Source organism: Hyperoodon ampullatus (genome assembly GCF_949752795.1).
Source record: "Hyperoodon ampullatus genome assembly, chromosome: 14".
NCBI lineage: Eukaryota > Metazoa > Chordata > Mammalia > Artiodactyla > Ziphiidae > Hyperoodon > Hyperoodon ampullatus.
Window position 1 is genome coordinate 18,486,042 of NC_136927.1, and position 25,172 is coordinate 18,511,213.

A 25,172-nucleotide genomic window follows, 5' to 3' on the forward strand; every position below is an offset into this window, starting at 1 on the left:
TATTTGGAAAGAAAAGAAACTAATGGGAAATATTTTTAGAGGAGAAAATAATATATATTTTTAGGGTAACAGTAATACATCATCTGGAAAACAGAGACCTTAGGTTTCTTGTTTCTTAAGCACTGGGTTTTGCATTTCATTCTTATGAAGTGTCGTCATCTCTTCTTTTCTGGGAATTTTAGGTAGGGGTAGAGTCTCAGGAGCACAAGATACATATTGAATATCTTAAGTCGATATTTCAGGGTGAAAGCTGATACAAGAAAAAAACCCTGAATTTATTAGGTTGTAGCTTTTTGTAAGGAAGTAAGAATGCAAAGAGTCCCATGATCAATAAAACAGACAACCTGGGGTTGCTGTTTGTGGCAATAACATTCAAATGAAGATCCACAGTATGTCTGACCCACTAAAACATCTTACTCCGGAGGACAGGCACAAGAACTTATCTGACAGGAATATGTGAGGCTGAAAGTTGATTTTTTCCAGATATTAAAAGTAACATAATATTCATGACTATCAGGATTAACACGCAGGCATGAGGTATTTTAGTCAATCTAAAAAAAAATTCTTCCAGTCTGAAAAATTCTGATGCATGAAATATTTGGAAATAAAATACATTAATGTGTAGGTTACCTGGAAACCACAGAGCTGGCAGATCTAAGTATTTGGAATGATTCCAACTGTGGAAGTTAAGAAGACGAACAAATTGTCTCTGATAGCAATGACTGAGTTTTGGGGCAAGATATGGTCAAAATTGATGGGGGAAGCCTAGGAGGTATTTCTCCTTTGTTGCTAGTAGCAACACCAATGAAGGAGGAGATGCAGGGGGCCAGAGTGGTGGGGGGAGATAAATGATCGTTTCATAAACAATGAACAGTCTGTTTAAGGAGATGTGGATTAATGTACAGCATAGAGAATATAGTCAATAATATTGGAATAATTGTGTCTGATGACAGATGGTGACTCGATTATTGTGGTGATCATTTCATAATGCATAAAAATATTGAATCACTATGTTGTACACCTGAAACTAATAGAATATTGTGTGTCAATTATAACGCAATAAAAAGTAAGATGGGGAAAACTGAGGTATATTTTAGAAAGATTTCTGAGAAAAGAAGGGTAGAATTTTTTTTAATAAATTTTATTTATTTATTTATTTATGGCTGAGTTGGGTCTTTGTTGCTGCGCGTGGGCTTTCTCTAGTTGCAGTGAGCGGGGGCTACTCTTCGTTGTGGTGCGTGGGCTTCTCATTGCGGTGTCTTCTCTTGTTGCGGAGCACGGACTCTAGGTGTGCAGGCTTCATTAGTTGTGGCACGTGGGCTCAGTAGTTGTGGCTCGCGGGCTCTAGAGCGCAGGCTCAGTAGTTGCAGCACATAGGCTTAGCTGCTCCACGGTATGTGGGATCGTCCCGGACCATGGATCGAACCCGTGTCCCCTACATTGGCAGGTGGATTCTTAACCACTGCACTACCAGGGAAGCCCAAGAAGGGTAGAATTTTAAAATATGGGTTCACGGTATGTTAATTAAATCAAAACCATTGTACTGAACAACATTCTCTAATTATGCTGACTGAGATATTAACGAGTAAATGAATGAATGAATGAATGAATGAATGAATGAAGTAAAATGAGAACGTAGGACATTTTCTCATTACTTCTTATGGTGGCACAGCTCTGCATAGCACTGCCTAATGTGGATGGGCTGGGTTCAGTCAGCTACTCCCTGGTGTGCACGTATGTGCAGAAATTTATTTTCACATAGTTCTGGAGTCCAGAAGTCTGAAATCAACGTCAAGGTTAGGCTCCCTCTGGAAAACCCCTAGGGAGACTCCTTCCTGGCTTCTTCCAGCTTCTGGTGACTGCAGGGGTCACTTGGCTATGGTCATATGACTCCAATCTCTGCCTCTGTTTTCACCTTCTTCTTTCTTTGTGTGCCTTCTCTTCTGTGTCTTATAAGGACACTCATTAGATTTAGGGCCCAGCCAGATAATCCAAGATGATTTCACCTTGAGATCCTTGACTTGACTACATCTGCAAAGATCCTTTTTCCAAAAAAAGTCACAACCACACATTCTGGGGATTAGGACATGGACATATCTGTTCACCCTACTATACTGGTTATTATAAATAATGCTAAAGGAATAACCTTCCACATGTGGTTTTATATATTTGTGGAGGTATATCTTCAGAGTAGATTCTTAGAAGTAGGATTTGTGTCAAAGAGCAAGTTTCTGTAATTTGGCCAAATTCTCCCCCATAGGAGTTGTACTATTTTACACTCCTATTAGCTGTGTTTCTCTACAGCTTTGCTACTAGAGTGTGTTGTCAAATCATGTTTTTGTTTTTGCTTTTTTTTTTTTTTTTGCAAATCCAAATGGCATTTCAGGGTAGTCTTAATTTACATTGTAAGTTTTAACTCTTGATTTCATTATCTGTATTTATTGATGACAGCAGGAAACTTTTTCAACAGTACTCAAGTGTCTACAAAACACTTGGCACTCTGAACCTCCCGGGATAAAAATCGATTGCAAAGCAGATGATGTTCTCAAAAAGTTCACAGTCTAGCAGGAATGATTTTGCGGAGCAACAGAGAATAAGAAGTGTTTTTATTTCATGTGGAATATATATACATGGTGGGTGGGTGAAAAACCTCAAAATAAGAACTTATGTTTCATGATTTTTTTAGAGAAGACCTGGAGTTCTACATTTTCATCAGTGAGTAAAGGCTAGATACGATGGATGAGATGAACCTGTATGCATGAATGCATATTTCTGTTACTACCAAGTTTTGACCATGTCATGTGTTCACTGAACACTGTTGTTTATCTCTTCATTTATCTAGCTGCTCTGCCTCTCAACTAAATTGGAAGCTTTGGAGGTAAGGAGGCTGCATCTTATACAGCTTTTTATCCCCAAGGTTTAGACTCATGCCTTGCACATAGCAGGTGCTCAACAAATGTTTGACTTTGATGATAGGTTGACTTGCGATAGACAAATTGAATTCCCTAAGACAAGTGCATCCTATTTTTTTCCATCAATGCAATGAAAGTTATCTTCCCCTAAAAGAATGGTGTGGTGAATATTGTGACTTACTATATGTAGCCAGGTACAGGCTAAATTTCTGCAACAAAGACACCCAGAATGCTTTGACTTAAGAGAGAAGGTTATTTCACTCTCGTGACAGTCTTGGAGGGTTTGTGGTCCTGATGGAGAGGTCATCCGGGGACCCAGGCTGGTAGGGCAGTTCTGTCATCAACCTGAGTGTAGGGCTTCCATCTCTGGGTCTGAGATTCATCCATGCCATTGGGTTTATTGGTTGTTTATTCCTTTTTACTGCTGAGTAACATTCCTTTGTATGAATATATCCCAGTTCTATCAATGCAATTTGATAACTTGAAAAATAGAGGATCTAACAACCAAGAGATATTTTTTGCATGCCTGGAGTAAATATGTAGGATTGTTTTAGCTTTTTATCCCATTTTATTTAACGAACTTTTATTGAGTGCTTCGAGGTCAAACACAGTGCCCAGAGATGAGGCTAGAAGGCTGTGTAAATCGCTGGCTCTTCCCCCAAGTTAGTTTAGCCGAATGAGGAAAAGACAGTTGTGTTGTCCCAATTTGATGGAGATCACGTGATTTTAAACAGCCAGCTTAAGTGCTTGCTAAAATGTTGTCAACATTTGAAGCATCAAAGGATCCAGATGCCAGTAAATAACCCTGCAGATCTCCAGACCATTTTCCATCTCAAAGTCTAGCCTCAGGTTACAGGCACCTAGCCTTAAAAAGCATCCCAGCCTGAGAGTAAGGTCCCTCAGGTTCTATTTCTGGTTCTGCTACTGTATTGCTTGGTGGCCTTGCACAACACAGAGAACGTGCACTTCCTACAAAACAAGAGGCAAGACGTTGAGGAACCTGCCAGTGAGGCACTCTCGTATCCCAAGTGAAGACGGGTCCCAGGAACCAAGGGGAGTGGGGCTGACCTCCTCTCCCAGAGCCTAGGCATGCCCTTCCCTACTGCCAAAGCCATTCATTTTAGTGTGTAATTGGAGCTCCGATTTTAGTATGATCTACGGGATTTCCACTCGCTCCCTCACTCCCTGTTGTGAGTTTCTGTGGTTCACGTTGCACTAGAGGGAACTGGGTGGGCACACAGGCCGGAGCTACAGATACAGAAGCCTTGGGCCTCCTGCGGTAGGGGGCGGGCCGATGCTGCCCAGTCACCGGGACCCTGGAAATGTGGTCTCAGGGTCTCGCCTCCTGGAGAACTACCTTTCCCAGGAGCACTTGCGGCCCACGGCGGGGTGGAGAGGGTGCACGTGCTCAGAACCGGCCCACTGACTCTCATCGCGCCGAAAGCGCGCCAGTCTGATTGGAGGGTTCTGTCGCGGTGCATCCCGGGACTTAGAGTACAGCGTGTGCGCCGGGCCCGCTTCTTTGTGATTCGCGCCTCCTCGGAGCCCGGGCGCGCCCCCGCGAGGCGGGTCCCGACGACGCGCGCGTGCGCTGCGCCCAGGGACCGGACGGCACCTCCCTTGGGGCGGGGCGATGGGTTTAGCGTCGACACCGCCTTCCTGCCCGCCCCTCGCCGGCCAGGCCCGCCCCTCCTTCCTGGAGCCACAGCCGAAGCGGCGGCGGGCGGCGGCGGGCGGCTGGGGAGACACGCGCCGGCCTGACCCTATGCGGTGACTCGCACGGCGCAGGAGCCTCTTGCCCCGCCGGCGGGGCCCGGGCTCCCCGCGGCGGGATGTTCTCCCGAAGGAGCCACGGGGATGTGAAGAAGTCCACGCAGAAGGTGCTGGACCCCAAGAAGGACGTGCTGACCCGCCTGAAGCACCTGCGGGCGCTGCTGGGTGAGGCGCGGCGCGGGCGGGGGTCGGGGCGGGATGCCGGGGCGGGGGGCGCAGACCCTCTGCCCGGGCCCCGGCTTTTTTCCCGGGAAGCGGGCAGCCTGGCCCGCGGGCTTGCCCGTCGCCCTCTAGTGTAAACTTACCCCAGATTCTCGCCGGCCTCGGGGCCGGGCGCGGCCGGGAAGGTCCCCTCCCCAGCAAACCCTGGACGCCCGGGGGTCCTCTCACGCACACATCGAACTGTCATCTTCCCTCTCAGTTTTTAATTTTTATTTTTAAGTCCGAGACCCTAAGTAGACTGAGACCCCAAGTGGTCCCAGCACGGACTTAATTGAACTGTCATCTCCTCCTCACCCCCCACTTTAATTTTATTTTTACTTTTGAGTCCTATCCCCGAACAGACTGAGCCCCCAAGTGGCCCCGGGATAAATTTAAGTGCCATCTCTCTTCCCATGGGTCTGGCTGCTTCATTTTCTTTGTGTTCTTGGTGTGAAGGGGGCTCCTCGTTTCTGCTTGGAGGGAGGGGTGACTTTCCTGGGTTCAAGGAGGCTGCTTCTCCTTTATTGTCAGAATGACACTGATGGTTATGTGCCTTCTTCCGTTTTTATGAGCCCGCTGGGTGGAGGTTCTGCAGAGCACAGGTTGGCCTGCACTTGACCTGGGATGAAACTCACCCCTGTGAGTGTGAAGTGTTCCCAAGGCTTCCTGTCACCTGCCACCTGTGATCTGTAGCTGGTTTGCTATGCTGTGTTTTGTTTTCTTTTCTTACCTCCTTAGTCTTAACTTGTGTTTAAGGTGGAAACACCTTTGCTGTCTATAGACAGACTTGTCTTTGTGTTATTTGCGGGCTGAGAAAAAGATACTTTATGTTTCTTCTAGATGTCTTTTTTTTATTCTTAAAGTGAGCAAAATCACCTGATTTAGGGCACAAAGTCTTAATGTTGTCTGTCACTTGAGGAAATATGCTATAACAGAATTCATCATATAGGTGAGCATTTTAAATAAAGATCTTGTTCATGAGATTAAAATTTGCAAATGATTTCTATTTATACTCCGTGAAGTACCTCTAAGGAAAACAACAAATCCACACACCTGGTTTTGCCAAGTGAAGTTTTTTACATTCTCGGATTCCTTGAGATTCCGCCCGTCTGGGTCAGCTTGGAATGAAATGTAAATTAAGTACTGTTAGAGGGATTAGTTTTCAAGACTTTTGAAAGTGAAATTCGGTGTTCTTGGTAAACTGAACTTTCTACTTCCTGTACCAAAATACCAGGCGCACACAGGACGCATTGTGTGGGGTTCTTAGTAGTGACTGATTAACACCTCCTGCAGGGACATTTTTGATAAAGGAGAGTAGAGTGGTATTTTAAAGCAGTTGATACTTGGGGACTTTTTCTGTGGTAGAGAGCTTGAACTTTTGTTCAGTCCAAGTCTACAGGATTAAGTTGGCTACATTTTGCAAAGGCAGACGCAGTTAAATCTAGACGTTGGTTTTCTTAGAGACACACAGTACATTGTTACTGTTCTGAGAAAGTAGTTAGTTTTCCAGGCTCTGTGGTTTCAGTTGAAGGTGTGTCTTATTTTGAGGAACTTTCTTTTGTCCTTTCATTGAGCCATGTGACCTCAGTTTTGCAGCGTGGAGAGTCTCTGATATTTTCTTATGTATGTTGGTTTTTGTTGATGCATCGCTGGTGGACTGGCCCAGTTTACTTCATTTATTACTGTAATCTTACCTGTAGGTACTAGATTTTTGTAAATGTGTCTGAGGAGTTCTAGTTCATAATGTTTCATGTAAACTTTCGCTTACAACTGGTTGAAAGGCTTTAAAGAAAAAGAGTACAGCAACGTACTAGTCCCACCATGTCGCATACCCTACTGGTTTGCTACTTTAAGGAAAAGTCTACTAGGAAAAAAGTTCTTTTCATCTGAAAACTAGGATTTAGCCAAGATCAAGAAACTATTTGAATTGGGGTTGACATATACACACTACTATATATAAAATAGATAACTAATGAGGACCTACTGTATAGCACAGGGAACTCTACTCAATACTCTGGAATGATATATGGGAAAAGAATCTAAAAAAGAGGGGATATCGGTATATGTATATGTATAACTGATTCATTTTTCTGTACAGCAGAAACTAACACAACATTGTAAATCAACCATACTCCAATAAATATTAAAAAGAAAAAGAAAAAGAGACCAGATTTGTGGTTACCAGAGGCAGGGTATGGGGGGATAATTGGATGAAGTTAGTCAAAAGGTACACACTTCCAGTTATAAAATAAATAAGTACTAGGAATGTAATGTACAGCATGGTGACTGTAATTAATGCTGCTGTATGTTGCATATGAAAGTTGTTAAAAGAGTAAATCCTAAGCATTCTCATCCCAAGGAAAAACATTTTTTTTCCTATTTCATTCGTTTTGTATCTATACGAGATGATGGTTGTTCACTAAACTTTCTGTGATAATCATTTCATGGTGTATGTAAGTCAAATCATTATGCTGTGCACCTTAAACTTATACAGTGCTACATGTCAGTTATGTCTCCATAAAACTGGAAGAAAAAAAAGTATATCTGCAAAAAAAAAACTATTTGAAGGAAATAAATAGAAATTATTATTGTATTTTTATTTGTATATTTAGATAATACTCTTGCTTTTCATATATTTTCCAATGATAATAACGATGTTATTTTTTACATACAAAGTTGATAGCACTTGACCTGGATTTGTAGCCTGCGGCTGCATGACTTTGGACCAATTACTCAGCCTGTCTTTGAACCTCAGTTTCTTTACTCTGTAAATGGGTATGGTGATATCTGCCTCATAAAGGTTATTGTGAGTGTGATGTATACGCTACTTCAGCTTGGAGTAGACATGTAACAGTTTCCTCTGTCATTACAGTTTTCCTGTCGTTAGTAGGATAGGACAAGCGTTTTGATAGATTGTCCTTTCTCCTTTCTTATTTTAATAATTGTGATGGATTGGCTCCCTCTTCATAAAAATTAGTCTGTATTTAAGACAGCTGGCTGAGAAAGATACAGTTAGCTGTGAAAAGTAGAGTATTTCTTCGTATCATGGTAATGACTCCAGTTAGAACTTGCTTAGCTACTTTGACCTGCCTATATATTGTAGATTGGCCTGGTATTATTAACTTTATTTTAAAGGGGGAGGGGAAACTGAGACACAGGCAGGGCTTACTGGGGGCCAAGCCATGCACTCAACGTTGTGTATGTATTATGTAATTTAGAGGAAGAACAAAGAGCTGTTAGGTCCCCTGACTCCCAGGTCTCCTTACATTGTTGAAGTCATCCTTGGGAAAGTAAATAAGTAAACAAAACAAAACAAAACTAAAAAAACATTCTGTGCATTGCTGTCTTGCTGCAGCAAAGATTCCATGTCTAATTAAAAGTTGACTGCCTACTGTGAGTCCCCAAATAGGGTTTAGAAATGGCATTGATGTGGCAGGAAGAATAGATGTAAAATACTAGTAAGCACGTAGTGTGTTATGTAATTAGATAGTGGCTTATATACGGTGGACTCCATTGTAGGATTTCAAGGGGCAGAAAAGATCATTAAGAACAAAGATGGGGGCATCTTGAAGGAGACCCTGAAGAATGGTTAGACTGGTTCTGTCCAGTAGAAATAGATGTCAGCCACAGGTGTGAGTAAAAATGCCCTGGTAGCCACATCTAAAAAAGTAAAAAGAAACAGCTGAAATTAATTTTAATAATATCTCTATACATTTTAAACCCCATACATCTAATAGGTGTTATGTCAACAGGTAATGAAAGTAAACTGTTCCGTTTTTTCCATCAGTTTTTGCTAGCAAGTCTTTGAAATCCCACGTGTACTGTACGTGTGCAGCACGTCTCCGGTCAGGCCAGTGGCATTTCAAGAGCTCAGGAGCCACAGGTAGCCAGTGCGGCATGCTGGACAGAGCAGGGTTAGACTTGGGGAGAGTCGAGGGGGAGAGCATTTCGGGCCGAGGTGGGGAGGGGCTGGTGGTGGAAATACACAGCGATGATGCGGGACCTTGAGGAACCTCGGGCACTGAGGATTGGGTGCTGGAACCCTGGCCCTGAGGGCGTCCGCAGTGTCAGAGCAGCGACCAAAGTGGTGTGTAGGCCCGGGGTAAGGGCAAGACAGCGAGTTGGACTTCGGGGTCATGGGGGAGGGGAGGAGAGGTGGCCTGACTGGTAGGAGCTGAGGCAGGTTGGGGCCAGATCAGAAAGGGCCTTGTTTGCCGGAGTTAGAAGCTCAGATCTTATCCTGAAGGTGAGAGGGCCCACTGGAGAATTCTTAGCAGGTCAAACGGTAATATTCAAGCACTGCCTGTCTTCCGGCAGGGACACGATAAATAGACGGGGCCAGTGGGAAGGCAGGGAGACACTGAGAAGACTGGTGATGAAGGAGCAGACAGGTGCTGGGGCCTGGAGAGGAGGGACGGGGCCACGAAGGACCCTGTGGCGGGACAAGCGATTCTCAGGGAGGAATGAACATGAGGTTTGCAGAAGCTGGGCGAGGAGTGATTAATCCGAAGGAGAAGAGGTTTGGGGTCGGGCCACAGGCCAGTCAAATCTAGTGACACCAGGGTTCAGACCAAATATCTGGAACCAGAGAGGAGAGACCAGTCGCTCACAGAGGCTCTATATGCCCATAGAGCAAAATTGAACATTTTGGTATGTTTCCTTTTGTGCATCTGTTGCTTTAAGCAGGGACAAGTTCACTTACAATTTTAAACGTTGCCTTTTAAGCTTACTTTTAGCATTTCCCCGTGTTTTGTTCCTTTTATTTTTATTAACTACAGATGTTTGTTGAGACGATGTACCATAATTTAGCTTACCATTTCTTGGGTAGTTAAATAGTTTCCTTCCTTCATCTCTCCCTCTTTTTTCCCTCTCTTGCCTTTTCTCTCTTTTTCTTTCGTTCTCTGATGTAAATAATAACTACTCTGGACATCTTGGTAGGCGGCTTCTCCTGCCTTTTGCATTATTTTCTTGGATTAGATTCCATGGAGGTCAGATTGCTGCGTGCTTTCCTCAGTGTCGCTTCCATTGCCCTGCAGGCAGCAAGGGTTGAGGTGGCCACTTCCTTTGCAATCTGACTAGCAATAAACACGTTGTTAGAATTTGATAATTGGTGTTAGGTATTTGGGGGAGTGGAGGTGTCATGGATAGAGCCAGAAGAGTTGGGAGGAGACTCTGGCTAACAACACAGCAAGATGAGTTTGGTGCTGATGTGTGTTGAGTTTGAGAAGAAGGCGAGATACAAATGGAACTGTCTGGGTGGTGCTGGGTGTGGGGTCTGGAGCTTAATGAGGGGTTAGAAAGCTATGGCATGGTTTTTAGCATCAGGATCTCACTGGATCGCCCTACAACCTGTGATGAAGGTAGTGTTCCCACCCCCGACCTCGAGATGGGGAGACTGAGGCTCCTGGAGGTGGGCTCCTTATCTGCCAGCTCCCTGTCTCTAAGGGGCAGAGATGGGGGTCATAGGATTACACAGCCTGTGTCGAGCTTTTGCTAGTTACCTGACGCAAGCATATTGACATACCAGAAAATATATTTACCCACCAGAGTGAACGTTAACTTGTAAACAAAAGCCCAACAGTTTTTTGTTGTTGTTTTTTTGCTGTATGCGGGCCTCTCACTGTTGTGGCCTCTCCCGTTGCGGAGCACAGGCTCCGGACGCGCAGGCTCAGCGTCCATGGCTCACGGGCCCAGCTGCTCTGCGGCACGCGGGATCTTCCCGGACCGGGGCACAAACCCGTGTCCCCTGCATCGGCAGGCGGACTCTCAACCACTGCGCCACGAGGGAAGCCCCAAACCCAACAGTTTTTGCGCGTCTCCCAGAAATGTTGCTTTGAGTTTTGCTGCTCTCTTCCTAGTCTGCTTTACCTTATTCTTCTAGGGAGACTTGAGGTCATATTTGACTTGAACATGGCAGGAGATAAAAAGACTCCTTCTGTGTTTTCGTGTTCACTGGCCTCTCCGTGCCCTTGGCAGGCCTCGCAGGTGGTAAAATATTTGCATGGATGTTAGTGCCACGTGGACATTTTGCAACCAGAGCAAAGCTGGGGGTGTAACTCCAGGCCCTTCAGACAGTCTTGGGATGGTTTCTCTCAGTTGACCTTGTCTTAATTAAAGCGATTTTGCCCTAATGCTCCCTTTGCTCATTTTTCATCGGTTACTAACATTTTATGTCTGTAACTTCTGGAATGTAAAATGAACTCTGGACACATACATGTCACACAAATAACGCCATCCCTGCTCCTAGTGCTTGAAATTGTCTAGCCTTCTGAAGTGAGAAAGGTGGACCTAGGATAAAGGTCTGACTGAGCTCAGATGTTTTGTTTGAGGAAACTAGAAAGGGGTGCCTTTGACCTTTTATTCTGGGAAGAGAGATAATTGGTAGGTCTGGAATATTTTGACGTAAACTTTTATAATTTATATTTTTATTTTGTTAGTAAGTGCTTTATTTGCAGATGGACATAAATACTTTTACTAGCTGTTTAGAGGACTGATCTTTGGTCTCTAAGTGCCACAGATGAAACTAGAGAACAGTTTATTGTTTTCAAAAAGTTGACTTTCAAAATAGCAAATTGATTCAATTTAAATTTTAAAATTATTTTTAAAAGAAGGAATATGTTACTCTACTGCAAAATCAAGAATAATTAATATATAAATGTAGTAAGCAACTATCTTGTTCTTGGATTTTTAAAAAATTCAGTTTCACGAACATTTTTTCAAGTCCGTATGTGCGCGCGCGCGCGCGTGTGTGTGTGTGTGTGTGTGTGTGTGTATGTGTATGATTTTTATATTTTTTTAAGACCTGGGAGAATTTGAGTTTATTTACATGTAGGAGAAGGAAATAATAAAAGAGCAAACTTGAAGAAATAGTAGAGAGAAAGGGGATAAAATAGTGAAAGTTGTGGTCTGCTGTGGGATCCAGAGTGTGGGGCGGGAGATCAGACTTGACAATACGGCACCCCTTCCTCTAAGGCCGCTCAGAAGAAGCAAGAACGGGGTCTGGGATGACAGGGTCATGAAGGGAACTCTCATATGATGGCTTCTGCTTTTTTCTGTGAAGGTACGAGGGAAAGTCAACTGCTGACTAGTTTTCTCGCTGATGTAGTGATAGGAACTGAGTATGTCTTGCTCCTTCTTCTCTGCCATGTATCCTCATAAAATAAAAGAAATATTGTAATCTGTGAGACTTTTTGTTGTTCATTTGTGTGTGGGGGGGTGATCTCATAAATGCAATTTAACTTATGTATTTAATGCTTGGCCAGAGGGGGAAATGTGTGTGTGTGTGTATGTGTATGTGTATTTATATATATATAAAATATATATATATATGCTGTATATATATATAAATAAAATGGGCACAGTTTAAGTGACGTGGATGCTGCCTGCCCTTCCACTCAGTGACCACGTGCCTGCGTGGCGGCGTGAGGAGGGACAAGGGACTTTGCTGTGTCCTCAGAGGTCTTCTTTCCTTCATGTCTGTCACTGTGGGAACATCTTCCCTGCTGGGTGTGCCTCTCATGTTTAAGGGCAATTGTGATTTTCTCCATTTTTACCTTTCATGTGACTTAACCCCACCTAAGACGTAACTTGACTGTATTGATAGCTCACATTCACGTAGCACTTCACACTTTTGCAAAATGTTTTCTCATATTCTCATTTGATCAAATTGCTTTCTTAAGGATTTACCCTCTAGGTTCTTAGCAGAGCTTTGTTACTGCATTAGTTCTGAATCCTCATTCCAGAATTTTAAGTTTGATATTTAGAAAAGAGATGTTTCATAACTTATTATTATGCACTTATTTATTGAGGCTCAACCTGGCTTTCAAGGACACAGGAGGTACTAGGGACGCTGCTTGTGCCCAACTGTGCTCTGCGGAGCGTCACTGGCCGTTGCTCCCAATGCTGCCCTTGGATTCACCACCACTGTTTAGGCAAAGCTGAGCTCCTCCTGGGCTCCTCCCAGCCAGTTACTGAGCACGTTGGGGTACTGATGTGGCCGTTCCTTTGAGACCCAGATGCCTCTGAAGGGAGACTTTGTCTCAAGGGCTCCCTGTTGGCCCGGCCGACAGCTTTTCAGACCTGTGCTGCCTCTCCCTCCTCAGCCCTCCTCCTCTCCCCTCTCCTGTGCAGGGGTCAGACCTCCCTCCTCAGGTCCTCCCCTTCATCCTTCACAGACAGCTCCCTCAATAAACCTCCTGCGTATCCACTCCTGTGTTGGTGTCTGCTTTTCGGAGAACCCAAACTAATACGCCGTCCCTTTTCCCAGAGGTGTCAGCCAACCTGTCATGTAAACTTCTTCCAGGAACCGGCAGAGGTATATTACATCTTCACACAAAGTGTCTTCGTCCCTTTTCGCTGAAACTATCTTTCCTCAGAATTCCCATAGCATTTTGTGCCTTCCATTTGGCATTTATAGCCTTTGGTTTTGTATTCTACTTATCTGTGTTCTGCCTGATCTCTCTCACTAAGTGATATTGATACTAAATAACGTTGAGAACACCAACAGCTTTTTGTACATCTTGATTCCTTTTGGTGACATACTTCCTTATTTGTAATAATAATAAGTAGCATTTAATCAGCGCTTTCCATGTGCCAAGTACTGCCGGAAACACTTCACATGTGTTAATGCATTTAATCCTCTCCCAAGTGGGATAGGGAATGTCATTATCCCCATTTTACCAATAAGACCCAGAGAAGTTGAGAACGTTGCCCACGGTTGCACAGCCAGTAAGTGGCAGAGTCAGGATTTGAACCCAGGCAGCTGGCTCCAGAGTCCCTTTATTCTTTTAACAGTTATTTTTTATCCAGCCCCAACCATGTGCCAGGCATTGTACACAGCACTGGGCACGCCTGAGCTTGCATTCTGAAAAACCAAGAATGTGATTTCCACATAGATGGATCTCAGTCTGGGGGAGAGTAGCGGCCACCAGTGTGGATGTTTAGAAAATTTTCTAGAAGCCTTCCTGCCCCAGCCAGAAGTTCCCATCATTAAAGTAATGATTCAAGGGACTTCCCTGGTGGTCCAGTGGCTAAGACTCTGCGCTTCCAGTGCAGGGGGCGTGGGTTCAATCCCTGGTTGGGGAACTAAGATGCTATATGCCACGTGGCACAGCCAGAAAAAAAAAAAAAAAAGACTCAAGACCACGAATTAAGTTCTCCTGACAGAGCCCTCTCTCCTCCCATGTGTGCGTGCACTATCAGACCCACCCCCTGGATCCAAGGGGAAGAGCTTTAAGAAAGGACGATTTCTGTGGACAAAAGGGAGAAGAGGTTGGGGAAACCTTGACTGGGGTGGAGGCTGAGGGCCAGCGGGGCCAGAGGGCTGTGGGTAAGGACAGGCTTGGGTGAGGCTTAGGCAAGTACCCCAGATATTTTTTTCTTGGAAACAAAATGGGAGAGACCCTGTTGTCAAATTTTAAATTTACAAAAACCGAAACTGAATTACCATCCCCCGAAAAGGACCTGTTATAACTAGTGGTGAACATTCTTCCAGTGAAATCTTGATAGTATTTTCAGGACTGCATGGAAGAGAGGGGAGCTGAGGACACATGTTGCTTCTTTACAGCTTTCTAAAGGGGTTAGCGTATTTTCATTCTGTCTGGTCATATTTCCGGTGCCGACAGTGTAAACCTCTTTATCCCATGGATCCTGTATCTGATAAGATGAGGATGTGTTTGGGCCAGAGAGGCTTGGTGGGGTAGAGCTTATGCTGAGCTCCCAGACTGGGAGTAAAGTATTACGTAGTCTTTCTGTGTGTGTGTGTGTGTATGTGTGTGCACGTGTGTGTATGTGTGTGTGCATGTGTGTATATGTGTGTGCGTGTGTGTGTGTCCTATTGCAGATACTTATTTTTGAGAGAATAAGCTTCCATTCCCTTCTTCCTGCTCCTAAAGTAAATACATATACAAACATAGCATCTTTAACTGAAGTAAAAAGTAAATAATGAACTGGCAAAATAACTTGAAACTTAGAGGAGAGGAAATAGTTACATCCCCCAAACATAAAGAGCTCCTACATATTAATAGGAAAAATTATAATAAATAGATGTTCAAAATGTATGTATACATAAGTCACAAATGAAGAAAGGACACCTAGTGAGATGGCCTTTGCCCCCAAATGGAACAGTGACTGCAGACAGAAAAGAGAAGAGGGGAGGGAAAGAAGCAGTGCTAGAGAGGAGAAGCCAGCCGTGGCCGGGGAGCCCTAGCCGGCACATGTGGCTGGTCCTTCCTTGTTGCAGCAGTGGGTCGTGATAAGGAGACAGGCCAGGACCACCGTGGCCAGTGGGGCAGGGATGCTTGAGTGTGCCAGACGTGAGATGGGGCCACACAGCAGACGGAGCTTGTGACAGTGTGGAGATGCGCTTACTACGTCACCCCAAATTCTAGTAATAGCCAAAGAGTAGGTATCTTAGAAAGTGCCCTGATGCTGACAAGAAATGGAGATCAGCCAGTGGCTGAAAATGAATGAGCACAGGAGAACGTTGATGGGTCAGTGCCATGTTAATGAATCTCTGTGAATGGTGAGAAAGGCAGCAGACGGGCTCAGTTTCAGGTACCTGCTAAATTAGAACGCTGTTTGTGCTCTACGTTGTGTTTCTTTTTGCAAGAACTTGAGCCATTTCAAAATAAATGTTTTTTTTTGTTTTGGCTACGCCCCACAGCTTGTGGAATCTCAGTTCCCTGACCCGGGATCGAACCTGGGCCTGAGGTAGTAAAAGCCCGAATCCTAACCACTAGACCACTGCGGGACTCCCTCTAGGTTGTGTTTCTTAATGTAAAGGCCTGAGGGAGTCTTGGTCTTTGGCTCAGTGTTAGCTGAAAAGACGTGTGGTTTCTAGGACCCGGTGTTGCTGCTGAGCATGCGCCGAAGGGGAGTCTGCTCTGCGGTCGGCGATCAGGCCAGGTTTAAACAGGACTTGACGTGTGCTAAGGCCACCAGGTCTTGTAAGTGAACCTGCCGGTGACTGGAAATTTCATCACCTTTTTGCATTCAGAGGTGTCACACCTTTGCTTGTTCCTACTCAGTGCAAGCTGTTGAATGGCTGGACAGAGACCATGTCTTCCTGCCCGACCGTATCATTTTTCAACCCTTTTCAGTAAATGACGATTAGAGAAACATAGCTTTCTCTAAAGACAGCAGAAGTCCTCTCCACCTAGATCATTACAAGGCATTATGTACAGCATATGTGTTATTACAGAAGAGGTCTAACGACAATGTTGGGCAGAGGAAATTGAAATTATTTTCTGTTTTTAGGGCATTTTAGTCTTGGCAAAGATACTACTTTACGTATTGTTTAGGTCTTCAATGTTCTTCAAGGTTCAAAAGTAAGACACGTTTGGAGGAAACTATGGCTGATGTCATGTCTGCTGTTCTTTCTTATGGTACATAGTCAGGCTTTGAAAACAAATTCTTTCTAAATACTCTGGCAGCTTTTTTTTTCTGAAATGAATAATAGTTTTTTCTGAAGAATAGTAGTTTTTTTCTGGTTATAAAATTTTACGTACTCATTATAAACATTTGAATAATATGAATAAGCAAAAAATAATTTAAGTATGAAAAACCTCTTCACATTCTGCAGTCCTCTGACAACCATTGTTAAAATTTTGGTAAACATGCTTTCTGTTCTTGTTGTTGCTTACGTGCAGCCTCTCTCTCTGTGTCTTGTAGGTACACACATAAACACAGTCTTACATGAATAGTTGTTATACATGGACTGACACTGTATTTTTGACCTAACACGCCTTGGACATTTTTCACATGAGTAAGTGAAGGCTTACATGATACTTAAATGGCCCTATCGGGTCCCACTGGACTCACGCAACAAATTATCCACTGCCCATTCTTCAGGTTGGCAGTTCCAGGCCCTTCCTTGCTGTCAGCAGACCCTGGCTTGGGGGGAGCCGGGTGGCTGCCCGGCGGCCCGAGGGGCCTTTGGTTTCTTATATGAAGGAGGAGCGGGGATGACGGTGTTGCAGCTGCTGATGTGGCAGGGGTCAGTGGGATGATTTTCTGGAAGTAAAGAGAGCTCCTTGGGGAGGGCTGTCTCAGTCTCTGCGGAATTAGCTTCACAGAAAGGCCGCCCTTTTAATCTGTCATGGAGGAAGGCCATTCCCCTTGCAAGCTGGCTCTGGTGTCCTACATAAACCAACTTCTGGGTCCTCTCTGGGGTTTAGTATCTATTTAGTTCCGGGACTTCTACCAGCTCTCTCTTATGGACTTAAAAACCTTGTGTTTCCAGGTGTACTTCCCTGCCCCTCTTCCATCACTTTCAGCTAACGTTAGACGTACTTAGGTAAGCGGTGCGGGAGCTGGGTTCAAGTCCTGGCGGGGACCTAACCTCTCTGACCCTCACCTGGTGGTGGGACAGTACCTGCTTCCTAGGGCTGTCGGAGGTTTAATTGAGTTAATCTATACAAAGCCCTTTTGTAAGCCGTTATTATGCTTATTAATAATAATTATTTGACGTAAGACGTCTCTCTCTGCCCTCAGCACCACTTTTCTGCTGCCTTACTTGTTGGAAATGGAGCGGGAGAGGTTACCATTTAGCTCCTGTTTTATCTATTTCTATCTCCAACTCTTTCCCTAGTGAGTGGTTTGACTGTAATATAGGCCAATTCAGATCAAGAAAAGTAGAAGTAGTTATGTATCGCCTTAAAAAATCGGATGAAACTTGATTCCTACAAAAGAAATACATATATGAATATATATAAACTATTATGTATAAATTAAGCTACAAGGATATATTGTACAACACAGGGAATGTAGCCAATATTTTATAATAAATATAAAGTATAACCTTTAAAAACTGTGAATTACTATATTGTATACCTGTAACATAATACTGTACATCAACTATACTTCATAAAAAATACATGTATATAAAACACATTAGATTTGAACATTATATTTCATTGGTGTATATATTTTGTTTTATTGTGTTGGCACTTGATATCCGTTAAAAATAATGTTTTAGAGTCCTGCATTTGAGACAGGTGTGTCAAAAATGTTTAAAATAAAAATAGCTCTACTTTTAAAAACTAGAGCTCTAGGTATGTGGAGTATATCTTTATCAGAATCACTTTTACATGGGGACTGTCAATCCAGGATAACAAAGTGTTAACATCTTTCTGACTTCTAAGAATTTTACTTTCTGCACCTAGCTACCATATAGGTATAAAGAAATGAAAATAATACATCTTAGGAAACGAAGTGGGATGAATATAACTTCTACAACCTTTCAATTATACTAGGATTTGTTTCCTGTCCTACTGTCAGATTTTACTTCAGTATCTACAAGGATGTTTTTGGATATAGGTAACAGAAAACCCAAATATAAACATAAATGATGAAGAATTTTTTCTCCTATAGAAAGCGGTCCCAAAGCAGGTGGCCCCCCGAGCCAGCTGGCACGGCAGCTCAGTGACGTGCCCATCCGCATGCTCTCCCCTCCCTGCTTTGCCCTCCTTAGTGTCCTCTGCGTAGCAGGTTTGTCCCCTGAGTGGCAAAATGCACTGCAGGCATCGCACCCGGATGGAGCAACGTCCAGAGGCAGGAAGAAAGAAGCACTTCTGCTATGTGTCCCTGTAAGAACAATGACCCTCTTCCAGGCATCTCCACCAAAATTCTTCCCCTTGCTTGTTGACCAGCACTGGGTCACAGGCTTGAGTCTAAACTCATAGCTGGCAGGGGGCTATTGCCACAGTAATTGGCTCAGCAGCATCAGGTCCCACCCCCACGAAGGGCACACGGATTTGCGGGGTGGATGGTCCCTGAACAAACAGGGGCTCCGTTAGGAAGAGGAAGGCTCTGCCGAGGGAGTGGCTGGGCGAGGGGTCAAGAGGGAAACCGGGAGCGTTTGCTCCAGGCCACTCTCGCTGTCAGTTTACAGTCTACGGAGACAGAACCGTCCAACATGGCTGTAACGATGTATGTAAGAAACACAATTAGCAGCAGAGCTAAAACGTGAGTTCATTTCATTTCCTACAAACAGGAGTATGTGGTTTAGGCCCCCACGTGCTTCCAAAAGTATTATGTTGGCGTTCTAGGCTCCTCTTCCTTCCGTGGCGCTTGGGTGCAGAGGTACGTGCGCACCATCCATCGGCCCCAGAGAGGGCTGAGAACTGGATGAATAGTGTGGAGCCCCGTAAAGTGGGGGTGGGGGGGATGCTTGGTTGAGTTGGTGGGTGGGTTTAAAGTGCTTGTTTTATTATAGAGCATCAGTTGCACATGTACAAAACATATTCTTTCACATCTATTCAGTACTTAAACCAACAACTTAAAAAAATCTTTGCTACCTGGCACATGACCTGTGCTCAAATAAATACTTTCGGTTGAATTAAGGGTGAAACTGACTGGGGTTTTATGGAGTGAATATGATGCAGGGGGAAGGGAGGTGATTGAGGGACAATGAAAGGGCTGATTCAAAAGATGGACCGTGGAAACCAAATTAGGAAGAAAAAGGGAAGTGAAGACTTCAGAGGGATCATAGATCATGGCAGGGTGGTGGGGTCATTGGATTGAAGGACCCAGGAAGGTCGAAGAGTTGTTGGAATTAGGTTTCCAGAAGGAGGGAGCAGAGGAGGTAGGGAGAATGGGTTCAGACTTGGGAGGCAGGGAGGTTAGAGGGATGCCCGGGCGGGCCTGGGGGCAGAGGTTGCGGAGGGGGCGTGGAGGACAACCTCAGTGGAGATAAGCAGGTTGGGCATCACCTGTGCAAATGTGGAAATCAGTGCTGGCTATGAGGGCAAAGACAGTGAGCCAGGCCCTGAAATCTTCTGGAGAGCATCCTGGGGGCGGGGTGGGGTGGGGTGGCTGTAGACTGTGCGGCCACTGAAGCCGGAGCCTCCATCTGCCGTGCAGGTTAGCGTCCCCGTCCACACGAGGATTCTGTATTTGCATGTAATCAGCACAAGGACGTTTTTAGGTCTGCACATAGATGCATTTTCAGATGTGAATTTCTCTTTAATGATGACGATAAAAGTATTGAGTTACCACTGAAGCATAGTCAGCATACCTGCTGTCTTATGACCCGAATACCTGCTGAGTCCTGAAAGGGCTTCATTATGAGGACTTTACCTCCTCACCAGGTGAGTTCCAGGTCGGTTACCTGCCCTTGGAACAGCATTGCACACACAGGAGGTTCTAAAACCTACCGGCTGGTGTCAGGAAAAGGAGTCCCTGCCTGCACTCTAGTTAGTGTTGCAGAAACTTTCTGTTGAGAAAAGTGTGTATCAGCTGGCAGCCGTTGTTATTCGGACCCATAGTCTGCTTTTCCTTCTTTGACGGAGGTGACAATGTGTCGTACTTGGGGCACCTCTTCACGGGCTTGCCGGCTCTCATGGCCGGTGAAACTTCTTGGTGATGAGTTGCTTTTTCTTCCCCACCAACATTTTCACAGCAACGGTGCAAGACAACCCATCCCAAACCTCAGGCTTACAGAGACCTTACGGCAACAAGCATCTGTTTTATTCCCTCACCTATCTGCATTGCTGCGTGCTACTGCCCTGGCTGCAGGTTGCCTGGGCTTGGGTCCTGCTCTCCTCCATGAGTTTCCTCATTTCCTTTGTTTTTGTTTTTGTTTTTTTAATTTTTATTGGAGTATAGTTGATTTGCAATGTTGTGTTAGTTTCAGGTGTACAGGAAAGTGAATCAGTTAATATACATATATCCACTCTTTTAAGATTCTTTTCCCATACAGGTTATTACAGAGTATTGAGTAGAGTTCTCTGTGCTATTACAGTAGGTCCTTATTAATTATCTACTTGGTATATAGTAGTGTGTATATGTCAATCCCAGTCTCTTTGGACCAGAGACTACCTGATGCTCTGCAGCCACTGCTGCATCAGGCTTCTAATGACTGGTTGTCCACAGCAAGTCGGGAGATCAGCTCCAGATCAGTGTGGGTGGGCATTTTCTAAAGGAGTGGATGGAGGGCGGGAATAGTTCCTGGCATTATTACAAAGTAAGTAACGCAAGAGGGAAGGAGGGCGGGGAGCTAGGCAGTTGTGAAAAGGTGAAATCACCAAAATCTCTTTAGCCCTTAAGTAAAGGCGCCATACTAATGACATTTATCCTTGTCAGTGTTTTCTGTCTGGTGTCTGACTCATTTATTTTCCTTGTTCTCACTGTTTCTAAATTACGTTTTATTAAGTCACCACATTCGCCTTGAATTTTTCACTCACCCCTTTTCCCTTTCACCAGCATGTGATCTTGAGCATCGTGCTTCAGTGCCAGTATCTAGGGAATCTGAGTAAAATAACAAATGACACCATCTTCATCTACACGCAGACATGTAGGCAGTGCTGGGTTGGCTCTTGGCCCTGGGGAGGGTGGGGGACGGAGGGCAGGAGGATTGGGGGTCACTCCCTACTCCGGAGGAGCTGGTCTGAACCCCTTCTTTCTCTTGACAGTGTCCACCAGGGCCCCCAAGTCTGAGAAGGATGTTCCCTCCTCCTTTGGTGCTTTCAGGGTCTGCTGAAGCAGGTTTTTATGAGGCTGGGTTATGATCCTCCCAACTAAAAAGGAGTAAGATTGCTATTGGAAAGGATTATATGTGGGAGGAAGTGGAGGGACAGTTCCACTAGTTTTGGAGCATCTGCTGCTGAATTGGGATTAAGTGCTGTGCCTTTGCGAAAGGTCCCATTAAGTGGGTGAGTTTCACGTGCCATTGAGTTTTATGGCTTCACAGGTGAAGTTGGGTTATTCCCACCTCGTGGGATGGCCTTTGCCAGGAGCTAGGTAATTGGAAAACAACTAACATTTATTTACGTAATGCTGACTACACACTTAGAAGCACTTTGCATATGTTCATTTTATGGGCACAGGAACCATAGTTGGCCACATTTCTCAGGTGAGGAAATTGAGGCACAAAGTGTTCTAAATAACTCACCCAGGTCTTGTAGCTTCCGGACTTGAACCCAGGCAGTCTGCTCCAAAGGTTCTGCCTTCAAGCTTTGCTATTGTCTTCCAGCTAGATGTGGGGAAATAATTGTCAGCAGGAGGCTTAGCTGGACAAAAGGCCAGGGGAGGGTAGCTTCTGGTGTGGAATATAGATTATTTTTCAGATATAATGGGAAAATAATAGAAACAGTTGATTGGCTGTTGGTTGGTGGTAAAGGAGATTGCTTTACAGATCCCGGATGACCCCTAGCTCTGTAAAGCTGGCTGCTGGTTGCTTCTCTGTGGTCAGTGTGAATGCACTTGCCTGGGTTTTGTGATGCCAGCCAGGCAGCGTGCTAGCGTCGGTGCCAAACACACCCAGGGTCATCACCTCCAAGGTGGTGTACAGCCTGGGCTCTGTGCCTGGGGACTTCCCCTCCTTCCCGCTTCCTTACTGGCCCCACAAGGCCACGGGGAGGTTGCTGTGAGGTCATTCTTGGGGGCCGGGCCGCGTCTCCCCTCGTGTCTTACCTGTCCTCTCATCCCCCAGCTCTTCTCCCTCGGGCTCTCCTGCACATCCCATCCCCGAGGGGACGACGTATTTCTCTATATTCCTGACCCGATTTCTGGTTTTGACTTCTTCCCTCTGTTTCTGAGGCCTTTGTGTAGCTCAGGTTTGAGCTGGAGACCCGGACGGGAGTCTTTGACTGGCCTGGTACCTTGGGCAGGTTACAGACGATTCTGAACCTGAGGTTTCTTTGTCTAGACCTCACCTGCCCCATCCCCCTCACAGGATTGTGGTGAGGCCCAAATCAAACACAGTCATGAAAGTGTGTCTTTCACAGCATAAATGTATAGTGTTTTTAACGTTCCCAACCTCCCCAGGTGGCCTTGTCACTCCCTGCTTTGATGCCCTGCCTGAGCTTCACGCATGCTGCCGTCTCCGTTACTTGCTTGTGTGCCTGTACCCTGGAGGGCCCTGCACCGTATCCTCTTTGAATTTCCCAGATTTGGCGCAGGGCTATTTGGCAGGGGTCAGGGCTCAGTCTTGTTTGAATGAACAGATGAAGAGTGTCTTTCGAAAGGAAGTTTGTGGTCACAGGCTTTTTTTTTTTGTTTTTTTCCTGAGCAGTCTTCCTCCTATATATCTTTGCTTCTCGAAGTTACCTTGTTACAAAGTAGACCTGTGATACTCCCTTGTGTTCCCTTCTGCAGGATGCTAACTCCCAGTGCCCGCCTTCTCCAAGATCTATGCTTCGTAAATATTCATCTGATGAGTCTTGTTTTTCAAAAATAAGACAGATCATGGAAACATTCTAGATTTTGAAGTAGAGATAGAAAATATTTGATATTTATTTTTTGTTTGTTCATTTAACAAATGTGTGTCAAGTACCTTTCGGGTACCAAACTCTGTTCCTGGGGCTGGAAATACAGCAGGGAACAAAACAGATGTGATTCCTGCCCATATATATGTGGCTTCCATTCTAGTGGAGCGCCGGTCGGTGGAGAAGTAAATGAATGAATGAGACAGTCTCCACTAATCTTAGGTGCTGTGGGCAGGGATCATGTGAAGGGGACTCCCAGACCGGTGAGGAGTCCTCATGTGGGTAAATAAACTGGTAATTACAGATGTTACACCCTTCGTTCACTGTGTGCTGGGTGGCCTGGAGGGCGTCTCCTTGTCTTGTCGTGAGGACTTTAAGCTCCATCCACTCCTAACCCCCAAGGAAGACAGTGAATGGCTGAGGAGGAAGGTGGCTGCCGCCTGGACTCTGGCCTCACGAGGGTGTCTCTGTCTGCATGAAGCCCCTCAGCCTTGACGAGGACCCTCTTTGCTCAGGTCGCTGACACTCGAGTGTTTCTGAGGGACCAGGGAGGCCAGGGAAGGTAGACTGTTGGTGGCCCATAACCCTTCTGTGCTGTCTTGCCATACCTGTGTACTCGTGTCCTCAGCATGGGGATGCTTTGCTCGCTGCGGCCCATTCACAGGCGAGCAGTTGGCCGCCCACCCGCCAGACTCCGTGAAGGAGGAGGTGGGTGATGGAGGCCATGCTTGGGGACACGGGGGCTCCTTAGGTTTCTCTGTGGAGATTGTGTGGGGTCCCAGCTCTGAAGGATGAGGAGGAGTGAGCTGGATGAAGATCAGGGTGGGGAACACGTGTGGGAAGCTTGGGAGGTGGAAAGCAGCCACGGCGGCCAGAGTGCAGGGCGCGGAGAGAGTGGTGTGGGATGGCCTTGGCCTTGAGTGGAGGAAAGCCCGCAGGGCCGCCAGGCTATGGTAAAGGGTTTGGATTTTATTGTAAGCAGCACTGGAGGCTGTTGGAAGGTTTTGAGTAAAAGAATGGTCTGATTTGGTTTATTCCATTTTACTGTTGACGGCAGTGTGGAGAGGGGACCATGGAGGGGAAGTGGGGATGCGGGGACCCTGGGCGGGGATGGGTGGCGGGCAGGGATGGGGGTACAGTGCCCGGTGGGTCTGTGGAGGAACCCACACCCCGGAGACGGGCTGGGAAGGAGCTGGGAGGAGCCGGGATGGGGACTAGGTTTCGGCTTGAGCAGCGCAGTGGGTGGTTCCTGCGGGAAGAGCAGAAAGCAAGGGTGAGAATGAGAAGCCTTTAGACCCTCACTTGGAGCAGGGGCCGCGAAAGCTGGGGCTGCAGAGCGGAATCGGGCGTCCTCAGCAGAGGGTTGACATTTCTCTCCTCATAACCCCAAGGGTCTGAAGAAGCGTCAGGCCACTTTTTCCCATCGGCATGAGATCTGATGGGTTACAAGTTGTGGTCACTGTCCTGTGATTGTATGTTATAGGCTGTTTCTTTTATTTAGTTCGTTCAGGAAAATATTGAGCTAAATGCTATATTCCCTGCAGGGTGCCTGATGATGCTGAGACACACAGGAGGTCTGTGAGGGAGGGGACTGTCTCTAACAGAGGAGACAGACCCTTCCATCAGAACTAAGTCAGGAGCTGCACCAAGAGTGGAGTACAGTGTGACACCATCTGTGACGGGGCGGGGAATAGGGCTGTGGGCCCCAGAGCAGGGGCCCTGACCTGGCCGGGGGTGCTGGGGAGGTTTCAGCGGTCCCAGGAGCAGTTGGTGTTGGCATGAACATGAACAAAGCCCTCTCTTGGAACTGACACATCCTGCAGAAGACACTTGAGGATTCCATGGCAGGGTTGTGCAGCTCATGAGAATGGTAATATTCACATGGGTTAAGGATCCTGATGTCATTGTTACCTGCTTGGGCGAAGGTAAACTGGTTAGTTACTAGGAACTTCCACTGCTCTGTGCTCAGTGTTATTTTGTGGCAAGAAACAGAAAGTGAAATTGGCAGTTCCTATGACTTTACCAACACCTTACGTGCATTGTTTCCAAGAACCAGGGCAGATTTTCGCATGAAAGGCGC

General features: G+C 45.6%; 1 protein-coding gene across 1 annotated transcript in view; it reads left to right on the forward strand.

The window, feature by feature from the left end:
* Window positions 1–4,744: 4,744 nt before the first annotated feature.
* The window catches only part of RALGAPA2 (Ral GTPase activating protein catalytic subunit alpha 2), a gene marked incomplete at both ends in the record, with an annotated part of 280,312 nt that continues 259,884 nt past the window's right edge, over window positions 4,745–25,172 (forward strand). Inside the window, 1 exon segment of the mRNA XM_079718966.1 lies at window positions 4,745–4,850. Within this exon segment, the coding sequence (XP_079575092.1) occupies window positions 4,745–4,850 (106 nt within the window).